Source organism: Panthera uncia (genome assembly GCF_023721935.1).
Source record: "Panthera uncia isolate 11264 chromosome A1 unlocalized genomic scaffold, Puncia_PCG_1.0 HiC_scaffold_16, whole genome shotgun sequence".
NCBI classification, from domain to species: Eukaryota; Metazoa; Chordata; class Mammalia; order Carnivora; family Felidae; genus Panthera; species Panthera uncia.
The window spans coordinates 21154330-21168431 of NW_026057576.1; the positions used below are offsets into that span (position 1 = coordinate 21154330).

Sequence of the window (14102 nt, forward strand, 5' to 3'; positions counted from 1 at the left end):
GTTTTGGTGCACAGACTCTGAAATCCCTTTGTAGGTTGAAGGAGTTGACTTGGTGCAAGGTAAAGACCACACTGGTCCTATGGGTGCTGATAACCTAGAAGGCAGTGGTTGGTAGCACAAGATTCCTGTGGCAGAAGTGGCATCTGTACTACAAGCAAGTAATATTGAGTTCTTAGTGAAGAAAGGGCACTCTTGGCACTGATGAGGACTTCTTAATCAGACCAGTTTTGTAGTATAGTTTTGGGGCATTGTTCCTGAAGATTAGCCTTGAGTCTGGTTCTCTAGTCCTCCCATAAATTCTCTGAGACACAGAATATCATTTTCTTGGGCCGCCTGGATGGCTCAGTCAAGTTAAGTGTCCAACTCTTGACTTTGGTTCAGGCCTGCTTGGGATTCTCTCTTTCCCTCTCTCTCTGCCCCTCTCCCACTTGCATGTGCACCTCTCTCTCTCTCTCTCCCCCCACCAAAATAAACACTAAAAAAAAAAAAAAGGAAAAAAAAAGTATCATTTTCTTAATCATTCTCAAAAAATTTGAAACAGTAAGTTTTGCCAAAAAAATTGCATGTCTAGCTGGTACAAAGAACTTTCTTCCCTGACCATTTGAAAGGAAAATGCTGACATGATGGCCCATCACCTATGGAATACTTTCATATGCATTTCGTATAAGGACATTCTCTGATATAACACAACCATCAAAACCAGAAAATTAACACTGATACCTCATTACTATCTGTTACAGATTGAACTGTGTTTCCTAAAAAAGATATGCTTCTGTACCAGCACCTCAGAATGCAATTTTATTTGGGAATGAGGTCATTGCAAATAAAATTGGTTAAGATGAGGTCATGTTGGAGTAGAATGGAACCCCAATCCAATATGGTATCCTTATAAGAAGACAGCCATGTGAAGACACAGAGACACAGGGAGAATGCCATGTGAAGATGGAAACAGATTAAAATGATGCCTTTAAAGCCAAGAAGCCCCAAGGATTGCTGGCCGTCACCAGCAAGTAGAAGAGAGGCATGAATTCTCCCTCAGAAAGAATCGATTCTGCTGACATCTTGATCTTGCACTTCTAGCCTCTACAACTATGGGACATTAAACTTCTGTTGTTTTAAGTCACCCAGTTTGTGTTACTTTGTTATGGCAGCCCTAAGAAACTAATAAACCATCTAATTTTCAAATCCCATTCAAGATTCACCAATTGTCCTAATAATGTGCTTTCTAGCAAAAGCATCTAGTTCAGGTTCACACGTTGTATTTAGTTGGCATGTCCCTTCAGTCTATCAGTCTGAACAGTTCCTCAGTCTTTCCTGGACTTTCACAGTCTTCACCTGTGAAGATTAAGGGTTATTTTACAGAATGTCTCTTGATTTGGGTTTGTCTATTATTTCCTTGTGTTTAGATTCAGATTATGCATTTGTGGCAGAAATATCACAGAAGAGACATCATGTTCCTCTTAATGTATCATTATCAGGTAGCACACAATTTTGATTCCTGCCATTACTGAAGACATACAATTTCATCACTTGATTAATATGGTGCCTGCCAGGCTTCTCCATATCCTTCAAGTCGGTCACTATATCCTTTTGACATGTCTCCATCCATTTTGCAATCTTCCCTCTCTCTGGGGTAACAATATGTTCCATTCTCATCTTGTACTTTCTCTGCCCCAGACCCAGAATCAGGAATGTCTGATTTTTCTGATTCAACTGCCAGCAGGATTCATTCTAGTTTCTTCCCTTTCCACACCTAAAATTCTTTCTTAGATAGTAAGAAACCCAGGTCTCTCGTCATTCTTAACAGAACTGTTTCTTTAATTAGTCCCCCTGTGTGTGTCATCAATCTTCCATCTCTGCCACCACTCCCGCCCTCCACTGTCCCCCGGCATGTATGGCCTTATCCTACTCAGGGTCTAACGCCCCACACTGAGCCCACCCCACCCTCTAACAACCCTCTATGTAGGTGTCCTTCGCTCCTTGGTTCCATGTCACCACGCACAAGCTCTAACAACCTGTGCTGGAGTACCCACTCCACTTTTGTGTATATTCTCTTTTTACCACATTTGGGCTCTGATTCTCCACACTAGGCCATTCTACCCCTCAGCCCATCATGTGGACTACTTCTTTCCTCTGCTTGGGCTCTGATACACCAGGTTATTCCTCTATGGGGATGCCCTCCTCACCTCACTCAGGTTCTCATTTCCTATGTTAGGCTGTCCCCCATGTGTGGATGGGTGCTTCCTGGGGTTTGATATTTCCTGCCATGCCAAAGAGATACCCTCCTCACTACACCCAGGATCTGATTCTCCTTGCTGGATTCTACCCTCTACCTCCCATGTAGACATTTTCCTCACCTCATTTGGGCTCTGACACCTCAAACCAAGTCACCTCCTATCCCACGAATGCCCTCACACTGTTTGGGCTCTGACTCTTCTTGATGAGTACCTCCAATGTATGGACACTTTCATTACCCTGCTGGGGCTGGGACACCCCATGCCAGGCCATCCCTCTGTGGAGGCCCTCCACACCGTCCTCTATGTGGATGTCTTTTTTACGTGACTTGGGCTTTGTCTACTAAGGACCACCTCCATCGTGTGAATGGTCTGACTCTACCGGGGCTCTGACAACACATGTCAGGCTACCCTTCCAAACAGATGACCTCCTCATTCTCAGCTCTGACTCCCTACATCAGGTTGCCTTCACCTGTAGGTACTCTCACTTTATTCTGGCACTGATTCTCTATGCTGGGCTGCTTCACTGTATTGATGACTTCTTTATCCTGCTGAGATTCTTACATCCCACACCAGGCCACCCCTTCTTGATGATACGCTCATCAGCCTGCTTAGACTCTGAGTCCCTGTATCACAACACTTTGCTGTGTGAATTCTCTCCTCACTCTGGGCTCTAACTCTCTGCACTTGGCTGTTCTCATATGGATGAACTCTTCACCCAGTTTAGGCTCTGACACCCCACTTGGGCACTGCAGCTCATCTCTGCCACTCCTATCAATGCAGTGCTGCTGAAAACTAAATATATTCCCCCCAAAATTCATATGTTGAAATCCTAACCCCAATGCGACGGTATTAGGAAGTAGGGTCATTGGGAGGTGATGAAATCACGAGAGTGGAGCCCTCATAAATGGGATCAGGCACCCTCACAAATGGGATTAAGCCAAATGTTTATTAATTTACACTGGAAATAATCCCAGTTTTTTAGGTTTCATTACAGAGGTTTTCTTTTATTGGTCTAGTGACTGTGAAGAGAAAAGTTTTCCTAACCTGATGGCCTTAGAGCCAAGGATCCTAATTTACTCTGAGCTTCACTGGCATATGATTTTTCTCCCTTAAGGCTTTCTTCTTTGTTATCTGTTGCCTCCACACTGAATTCTACTCTTACCTTTTACCTAGCTCTAGAACTATACAGGAAGATGTCTGTTACATAATAAAAACTAGTGATAGCAAAGGGGAAGAAAAGGAGATGAGCTCCCAGTAGTCCTTAGTCTTTTCTTGTCCTGTCTTCTCTTGCTTGGAGCGAGAGCATGATGGTCTTTAGAAAAACTTCACCCCAGGCCCTCGTTCACTATCAGTCCTTCCACATTCATCCTGTCTTTTAATTGTGAAAAACAAAAACATGAAAAGGGGAAAGCTTTTTACCTTCTTTACGGTTCCCCTTTTTCTATCCTGTGTTTTTAAAAACTCTGCCCAGTAATTTTAAAACAAAGAGTCCACTCTTATAATCTGTCATACAGGGAGGAGTCTCGCTTTTCTACTGAAGCAAAGAAATTTATCTCTGCATAAAAGTATCTTCACATGGTAGTCAGTTCCTACTATTAAGAGACTATTGGAATGCCTGGGTGCTCAGTTGGTTGAGTGTCTGACTTAGGCTCAGGTCATGATCTTGTGGTTTGCAAGTTTTGGGCCCTATGTCGGGCTCTGTGCTGATAGCTCAGAGCCTGGAGCCTGCTTCCAATTCTGTGTCTCCCACTCTCTCTCTCTCTCTCCCCTTCCCCTGTTCATGCTCTGTCTCTCAATAATAAATAAACGTTAAAAAAAAAAATTAAAAAAAAAGACTATTAATACTATAGGCACATTATAAATTAAATAGGCTATTCGGGTCCTGCCAGTCTTTACCTGCCAGTTAGGATTTTATAAAAATAATTCTATTTTTATACTGGCTAACTCTTAGAATGTAAGTTTCTAATAGAGCTATGTCTTAGGTTTATTTGTATATTTCTTCAACTTGTTTTCAATAAATATTGTTTATGATGGAAGCATTTTAACTAATACAACATCTTTTCAAACACACCTGCAAATGAGGATACTCATTACCATTATAGTGTGACTTAAAATACAAAAACTGCTAAACACAGTTAGATAACCAGACTTTGAATTTTAAATAACTTTTATTTATTTATTTATTTTTAATGTTTATTTTATTTTGAGAGACAGAGCACAAGCAGGGGAGGAGCAGAGAGATGGAGAGAGAGAGAGAATTTCAAGCAGGCTCTGCACTGCCAGCACAGAGCCTGAATGCAGCACTTGAACTCACAAGCCATAAGATCATGACCTGAGCCAAAATCGGGAGTTGGACGCTTAACCATTTGAGCCACCCAGGCACCCCAAGTAACTTCTATTTTAAAAGTTAATTTATAACTATAATTTGTGAATTTCTTTCCTTATAAAATCAATTAAACTGCAATGTGCTGATAGAGATTAAATGACATGCAAAAGTTCTATATAGCTAGTAAGTTAGCAGAGTTGGGATTTAAACCCAGGTTCTCTAATACCAAAGTCAGTGATCTTTTTACTGCTCTTCTCTTTAGAGTGGTGGTTCTTCAGTATGCCTCCCCTGGAACATATGGTAATATCTGGAGACGTTTTAGTTTGTCATAAATGTGGTGTGTGGCAGGGTGGCTAGTGACTTTACAAAAAAAATTCTTTTAAAGATAAGATCTGAACTTGGTATTGAAGCACTGGTAGGATTTGGATAGGCTAGAGATGGTGGAGATAAGGGCGGATTCTAGATAAGAAGAGTATAGAAAGTACAAGACAGGTTCAAGAAGACAATGAATAAGCCAACTTAGCAAGATAAAGGGAAACAATATTAAAGGGAAAGGGAAAGCAACACTAGAAACATGAAATAATCTTTTAGAAAGACTAATAAGGAACTTGAACTGGGTTCAATGAAGATTTTTGAGAAGGGGAATGTAAGACTAATCAAGAAACCAGGGAAAAGAGACTGATTAGGATACTACTGCAATACCATAAGGTATTCAGAGTTTGTGAGCTGGTGTGGTAGTGGTAGTGAGAAAGAAAGGAAGAAACCATAAGCATATACACCTTTATGTATTATAAATTTCTGTCATCTCAAATGATAACAAATTACCATTCTTACCTGTAATGCATTGAAACTGTCCATCTTCTCTTCTTATTGTAAATGCTTCCCCTGGGTTAACTTGTACCAGAATAACCTTTAAATGAGGGAAAGAAGTATTAATCAGAACAAAATAATCAAATAATAGAGCAAATAATAACAATCAAGATTATATATAAAACAGTATTACATATTTGCCAGGACAGTAGATGTGAGCTATTTAACCTTATGACACTGGGAGGGAAAATGGGATTACACATTTTACACATTTGTTAAAGTATTACTTCAGTTTTCTGGAGACTTAAGCCAAAAGTAAGGGAATAAACAAATACAGTGGCACACTTTTATTGGAAAGGCAATAAACTTTACTCTGAAACACAGAGGGAGTCAAACCACAGGATATTTGGCTCATCTATCCTTAGTTCATTAGTTGCTAAGTATTTCATTTTTTAAAAGATAAAGTATTAAAGTGATAAGCAGAGCTTGAGATGAGCATACTTGACTTAGTAGGACATCTCAAGTTATATTTTGGAATTTGTTAAATTAATCTCACCTTTTTTTTTTCATTATAAAGATTATACACCCTAATTTTATGACATTTGAAAAACAGAAAACTGGGAAAAAAAATCTGAAGTCCTTCTATCTTACAATAAACACTGTTAACATTTTGATAAATTTCTTAATCTTGTTCCCTATGCATAGGCTTAGTTTCCCCCCTTAACATACATACATATGTATATACATATTTATATATATGTATATATGTAAGAACTCCAATTTGGTATCTTTTTAATGTTTAATACTTTAAAAAGATTTTTCCATGCTATTAACCACTCCAATGACCACGCCATAAACTACTTAACCATTTTCTTTATGTAAGGAATTTGGGTAGCTTTCAATTTTTCCATTATTAAAAAAACAACACTGAAGTGAACATTTTGGTATGTAGTTTTCCCCTCTTTAATCCATTTCCGGTTAATTTTTGTGAATGGTGTACAGTACGGGTCTAGTTTCATTCTTTTACATGTAAACATTCCAATTTTCCCAGCATCGTTTATTGAAGAGACTGTCTTTTCTGCACTGAGTATTCTTGGCTTCCTTTTCAAATGTTAGCTGACCATACATGCATAGGTTTATTTATGGGCTTTCAATTCTCTTCCTTTGGTCCTTTCTGTTTTACGCCAGAACTTTTAATTCCTATAGCTTTACAATACAACTGGAATTCAGGAAGTATGATGCCTCCTACTTTGTCCTTCTTTTTCAGGATTGTTTCGGATATTCATGGGTCTTTTGTGGTTCCATAAAAATTTTAGCAGTGTTTTCTCTACTTCCGTAAAAAAAATTCCATTGGAATTTTGATGGGGATTACCCTGAATCTAAAGATGGCTGTAGATAGTATGGACATTTTAACAATACTAATTCTTCCAATCCACGAACATGGGATACCTTTCCATTTATTTGTGTCTTCTTCGATTTCTTTCATCAAAGTTTTATAGTTTTCAGTGTAGAGATCTTTCACCTTCTTGGTTAATATTTCAGGCAAAGATTGAAAGACCCTCATTTCAAGGGAAGTAGGTAAGAAGAAAAGTAGGGTGAATGGAAAACAAAATAAATTGTTAGAAATAATCCAAATATATTAATAAAATAAATATAAATGGACTAAGTTTGCCTATTAAAAAGAGTAAATAAGTTAGATTAAAAGAAGTTAGAGAGAAAATGCCAAACCTACTATTTTGGTGGTCTATTTTAATACTTTTCTCAGTGATTAACAGAACAGGTAGATGATAATCATCAAGGATATGGAAGACTTTAACAACACCATTCATAATCTTGATTTGGTGGCCATGTAAAGAATATTACACCTAACAATTAGAAAATATATATTCTTTCCAAGCACATATGCAATTGAAATGAAAATTACAAGACTGGACTATAGACAACATCACAAATCAAGTGTCACAAATTGCAAAGAATTAATATTGCATATCCTCTATTTGCAATTAAGTTAGAAATTTAAAAATACATTTGCAAATTTTAAAAAGCTTCAATAATTTGTGGGTTAGGGGAAGAAATCATAATGAAAAATAGTAAATCAACAGCAGTGAAATGTAACAAAAACATGTTAAGTTAAAGCCCTGAAATAAAGGCAAAATTGTATTATCAAAAAACACAGGCCTTTAAATACTTAGAACAGACTGAAAATTAGTAAGCACCCAAGTCAATAAGTGAGAAAAGGCATAGTTAACTCAAAGAAAGTTAAAAAAAAAAAAAAAAAGGAAACAAAAATAAGAAGAGAAATAATGAATCAGAATAAAAAGAAATGCTGGAGGATGAGAAAATAGCTTTAACAGAAATCAGAGTGAAGGATAACCAAGAGGAAAAAAAAGCAAGAGGAAAAAGTAGTCAGTCACGTTTTCTGGGCAGGGATTTTTTTCCCCTAAGGAGATTCTTGAACCTTGGGAGATTTTATGCAAGTAGATGGCTTTAAAATGCATTTTATAAAATCTAGGAACTTCTCTCTGTACACAGGTTTTATTTAGGGGGCCTGCTTCTTATTACTCCATTATCTCAAATGTTATCTCTTCAGAAAGGCCTCCCCTGACCATCAAATTCTAGGGTATGTTTATTTATTTATTTTGAGAGAGAGAGAGAGAGAGAGAGAGAATGAGAATGAGCAAGGGAGGGGCAGAGAGAGAGGAAGAAAGAGGGTCCCAAGCAGGCCCCATGCTGCCAGCACAGAGCCCAACACGTGGCTTGAACTCACAAACTGTGAGACCATGACCTGAGCTGAAACCAAGAGTCAGACACGTAACCAACTGAGTCACCCAAGTGACCCTAGAATCCTACGTCACTTTATATTCATCTGCATAAATGCAGAACAATTTTTCATAACCTTATTATAAACAATAGTACAATGTGATAAGGAGAAAGGAGAGGAACTATGAATGATGAACTAGTTATTCTACTTGAGGTTAATTATTGCCACAAAACTGTATAATCATAATGACACAGCTTCTTAACACGTATTATCTAATTTAGTGACCACAGATATCTTATAAACAAAGTAATTCTCAGAAGTGTGACAGGTGAGGAATCCTGATAAATTATCCATCATTTTGTAATGTATGTCATGGATGCCTCTATTTGCAAAATTAGCAAATTTCACAAATAGAGTATCATAAAATGATTAGTACTTCATTGGGCTATAAAAATGAAATTCCTCAGTATCTTCAAATTTCACAAAAACAAATGATTGTGCTCTTAGGTTTGTACTTATCTCAAAGGTACTGCTGGCTTCCAATCCCTAATCCCTTTATGAAATCAGAGTTCAGCCCTGACAGTTTCACTACACTCTTTCTTCCCCAGGTTCTTTCACTTCTTACATCCCTAATAACAGAGCTGTTGCCATGTTCAAGACTCCCCTGACACAATATATCAGCCAGCCAGTTCTGTATCATTCTTTAGTGCAAATGTTGGGAACTTCTAATGCCTGGTTTGAGTTAACAGAGTCAACAGTGGGTGAAGAGTTGATAAAAGCAATTATTTGAATGTCCACCAACAGTTCAACTTCTCACATTCTGAAGAGACATGCAGAACTAGTGAACATTTTAAGTGTATTCTAAACTTAAATATTAAGTACTAATATTTACGTTACTTAAGTAGTAAACAAACATATGCTTGAAACATGTTTTGGGTAAGATACCTAACCCAAAGGGCAGATTAGCATTGACAATGACTATAGATAATACTATAAATTATTCTCACAAATAGGCTATGATGATACATGGAAATAGTTATTCAAAAATGTTATATTAAAAACATAACACAAAGGATATAATGAAAATGTCACTGATTAAAGGTCTAAATATGCTGAGTATATTCATTAATAAAGCATGTAAAAATCTCTAAGAACATAATAAAAATTTAATGCTCCCTAAACTCTTTGATAGTAAAAAGATACAAAGGCTTAGAGAAGTTATGGAAGACTGACGAAATTTTAAGGGATCAAATATAAAAATATTGGGGTGTCTGGTGGCTCGGTGGGGTAAGGGGGATGACTCTTGATTTTGGCTCAGGTCATGATCTCACAGTTTATGGGATCAAGCCCCGAGTCAGGCTGTGCACTGACAGTTCGGAGCTGGCTTGGGATTCTCTCTCTCTCTCTCTCTCTCTCTCTCTCTCTCTCTCTCTCTTTGTCCCATCCTCGCTCACACTATCTCTCAAAATAAATAAAAAATAAACTTAAAAAAATAAAAAATAATTTTAAATATAAAATTATTTACTTAGGGAAGGAAGTAAGTTTCAAAAAAAAGCAGAATAGCAGAAAAGACATCTCTGGAGTGAGGAAGGAAAGAAAAGGACAAAGGGGCATAGACACCAGAGACTGGAAAGTCTGACATGAATACCTCTAAAACAAACCGAGCATACAGCTTTGGAAAAGTTGGAAGCTGAAGGAGACCTGAGATATCATTTAGTTTAAACCAGATTTACTTTTAAAAAGTAAACTAAGAGGTGATCATTAGTATTATTGAAAAAGTTCTTCATTTTACAAAACCATTCAACCAACTGTTCTATTATATAGTAAACTCCCAGTGCATTTACTCAATTTACATCAATTAGCCACTTACAGTGAGGCAAATTAAAATGAACATTTATAATAAAAAATATAGAACTGAGGTACCACCCCGGAATCTGAACTAATGAATAAAAGTGCCAAAATTTATTTATTTATGCTTTGTCTACACAAATAAATTTTATTTAAATGTCAGGAATAATCACTACTTAATAATATCTGTGTATATTCTAAAGGAAAAACAATAGTAAGTGAGCAATATTTTTAAAATACAATCCATATGTATAAATTATATCTTACTATCTTAATTTTCAACTGTTACTAATCACTGCTAGATACAACTTTAAAAATACTATTTTGCATTTCAAAGATAATAAAGAACTCCTTTGTCATCTGTTTCAATTTTACCTAACTGCTGTTGGTCTAAGTTTCTTACATGTATAATGAGAATAAGAAAGTATCAATCTTATACCTGCTTCACAGCACGATTAAAGAGTATTAGATGAAAAGATGTACACTAGATGAAAGGAAAGATAACTTGCAATCACCCTGGGAACTTTTCAAACACTGTATAGATATTTAGGTCTGTCTCCAAAGGGTGAGGAGTCTGGGATTTTCTCCCCAGTTTGAACCCCAGGGAAATAATCAATCTTTCTAATGTAATTAGTCATAAACTGCTAAGATGGCCATCTGGAAAACCATGGTATTATTTATTACTCCAGAAAGTTTCACTACTTTAAAACCTAAAGGATCAGTTAAGGTTGGTGGGGTGCTTCGCTGGCTCAATAGGTAGAGCATGTGACTCTTGATCTCGGGGTCATGAGATCAAGCCCCATGAAGGTGTGGAGGTTGCTCCTAATATTCTATAATCTCTAAAGGAAAAGACAAAAATTCCCAAGATGTTATAAGATGTTATAAGTGATTTGTTCTGTGCAGTTAACAAAAATTGAACCTTCTGAATTTAGGGAGTACTTAAGTTTAATTCTATAAAACTCTAATAGTTTAAATTGTTTATTTTGAAGAATATATACCTCATATGAAATGTTTAAGGTTATATTAATTTCTAAAAATGTTCACCTATATTTTCATAAAAAATAACTTACAAAACCAAATATAATCATGAAAAAATAAAGAGGAAAATGTTTATGGATGGAATCAATCTTGCAGATGTAATTTAATTTTCTCCTTTCTACAAGGACATGGAACTTGCATTCTTCATTATACATTAAGACTGACATTAAGTCAGGTCTGAGAACAAAGTACCTCACATTTCTATTTCTGAAACCCAGCAGAGGTTTTAGCAGACAGAGCCAAAAAATTAACCCGAAAATCAAAAACATATATTCATGCTCTTCAATATTTACAAATGTATTATTTTGGCTATCATCTTAGTTTGCTTAGCTGCCATAACAAAGTTCCACAGACTGGGGGGTGCTTAAACAGAAATTTGTTCTCTCATAATTCTGGAAGCTAGAAGTTTGAGATCAAGTTGTTGGCATGGTTGGTTTCTTCTGAAGCCTCTCTCCTTGGCTTGCAGATGGTCACATTCCTCCTATGTTTTCACATGGTCTTCCCTCTATGTGTCTTTGTCCTAATATTCTCTTACAAGACACTGGTAAAAAGGAAAATTCTATTGGATTAGGGCCTTCCCTAATGACCTCATTTTAGCTTAATTACCTTTTTCAAGACCCTATCTCCAAATACAGTCACACTCTGCAGTACTGAGGGTTAGGACTTCAACATATGAATTTCGGGGTGGGGTAAGAAAAACACAATTCAGCACAAACAGCAACCCTCAGATTACACAAAGCACGTGAACAAAATTCTCTGTAGCATCTAATCCTTGTCCTGTTTTTTTATTCACCTGCTTCTTCAGGCTTGCTCAAGGGTGCCAACTTAATGAGGTTGTGAGTAATAATAAAATGGAAAATCCTTTGGGCCTTGTACCCTTGAATAATAGTTAACATACCTTGAGCAATGTAATTTCCCAATCCATGACTGAAGGCTTTCAAATTAACTCAATGCTCACAGGGTTATTTTGATGACTGAGTTAACATATGTCAAGTGCTTAAGACAGTGAATGGTATACAGTAAACACTATTTGTACATGTTAGCTATTGTTACTATAAGCACCATATATTTAAGTCTTAGTATTATTATTTTTATCAGTGTAGACCTGTTACTTTAAGGATCTGCCCCCAGCCTAGAAGAAGTTGATCAATTGTGACATAAGAAAGATAATATACCCAGAACACAATGTTTAAGAGATTTCTCCTGAACTGGTCTGGGACCGGCCTGCCTCTGACTTTCCATATTTTCTTGTACTGATCCTTTAGCTTTCTAGTCATCAACCTACTCTATTCCTCTCACTCCAGGGTTCCATGGTCAATAGCTTCATTCTCATTTACTGTCCTGTGACTGACTTACTATTCTCTAGCATGACTACTGATTCAGACTTGACTTCTGCTAACTAATGTTTCCTATGCTGAACCTCCATGCCTGAGGACTTAGTCTGTAAACAAAAAATTTCTTCTTCAGGTAATTCTACTTATTCCTTCAAGATGCTGACATCCTAAAGCAGAGTTAAATTATTCCTGTAATAGGGCCCACAGCACTTTGTATATCCTCCAGTATAACACTTAGCACATAACTATATTGTTTACATGTGTCACCTCCACTACATTCGCCCTTCATAAGATGTCAATCTATTTATTTTACAGTTTTAGAGGCTACAAAAGTTTAACAAACGTTTGCTGAATTAACTACTATCCATCTCTAAATAACTCCTAAATCTTTTCCTCTGGCTTTGAGACCAAGGCTAGCTGATAAAACTTTCTGTGATGATGGAAATATTCTATATGCTGTCTGGTATATAGCCCCCTGCTACATGTACCTATACATACGGTCTGTGTGTGTACATAAGTGCTACTGAACTTTTAAAATGCAGCTAGTGAAAATGACAGCCTGAATCTGCAAGCTTATTTACCTTTAATTTAATTAATTTAAATTAGTAGTTACTGGCTACCATATCAGATGGTATAATGTTAGATTTGCCAAGCTCCAAAAGGACTTTTCAAACTACCTTTTCTGTATTTATTTGCCTTGATAAACTGCAGGCACCTCAACTTTCTAAATTTGAATTGATTACCTGACTTTCCTAGGAAATTAAGCTGAGAAATACATTTCATCTAAATATACTATCAACTCACAAAAAAGTCTGAATTACTTACACATCAAAGTGTAAACTGATTTGATTATAAAAACTTTAAATCAAATTTTATTTGCATTTCACTGGACCCTGTCAATCTATAGATACAATGGCTGATGTAACATATTTCAACAAACGTTTAAATAAAGATTAATCTTTGGAAATAAAAGAAAAGGACAATTATCAAATTACTAAACATGAGTTTAGTTTTTAGTTCTATGAAGGATAATAACTTGCAAACTTAGTTAAGAATATATGCTTGACACCAGCATGTAGACAACTGAGATCTGTCAACCATCTATCCATTTAATGCATTTTTTTGGCAAATAATAAATGAGCAACTAGTATATGTTAGTTTGTGGAGATGGGTATACAAGTATGAATCCATACAGGAGACAGTTACAACAATTATAATGCTAATATAGAAGAGTACAGGGTACCCTGCAAATTTTATTGACTACCTATTGCTTATTATCTCAAACTCAAAACTTACAGCATTTAAGACTCTTTTTATTTTTTTTTTCAACGTTTTTTTTTTTTTTTTTTTTTTTTTTAATTTTTGGGACAGAGAGAGACAGAGCATGAACGGGGGAGGGTCAGAGAGAGGGAGACACAGAATCGGAAACAGGCTCCAGGCTCCGAGCCATCAGCCCAGAGCCCGACGCGGGGCTCGAACTCACGGACCGCGAGATCGCGACCTGGCTGAAGTCGGACGCTTAACCGACTGCGCCACCCAGGCGCCCCTAAGACTCTTTTTAAAAAAAATGTTTAAGAGACAGCACATGCAAGCGCAAGTGGGGGAAGGGCAGAAGGAGAGGGAGAGACTCTCCCAAGCAGGCTCCAAGTCCAGTGTGGAGGCTATGCAGGGCTCAATCCCACGACTGTGAGATCATGACCTGAGCCCAAATCAAGAGTCAGACACTTAACCGACTGAGGAACCCAAGC

General features: G+C 36.9%; 1 protein-coding gene across 2 annotated transcripts in view; it reads right to left on the reverse strand.

The window, feature by feature from the left end:
- FNDC3A (fibronectin type III domain containing 3A) overlaps positions 1-14102 on the reverse strand; it is a 143664-nt gene that overhangs the window by 94291 nt on the left and 35271 nt on the right. For both annotated transcript variants that reach the window (XM_049646901.1, XM_049646902.1), the window contains exon 3: positions 5398-5473. In XM_049646901.1, the coding sequence (XP_049502858.1) occupies positions 5398-5473 (76 nt within the window). The remainder of the gene's footprint in view (positions 1-5397; positions 5474-14102) is intronic.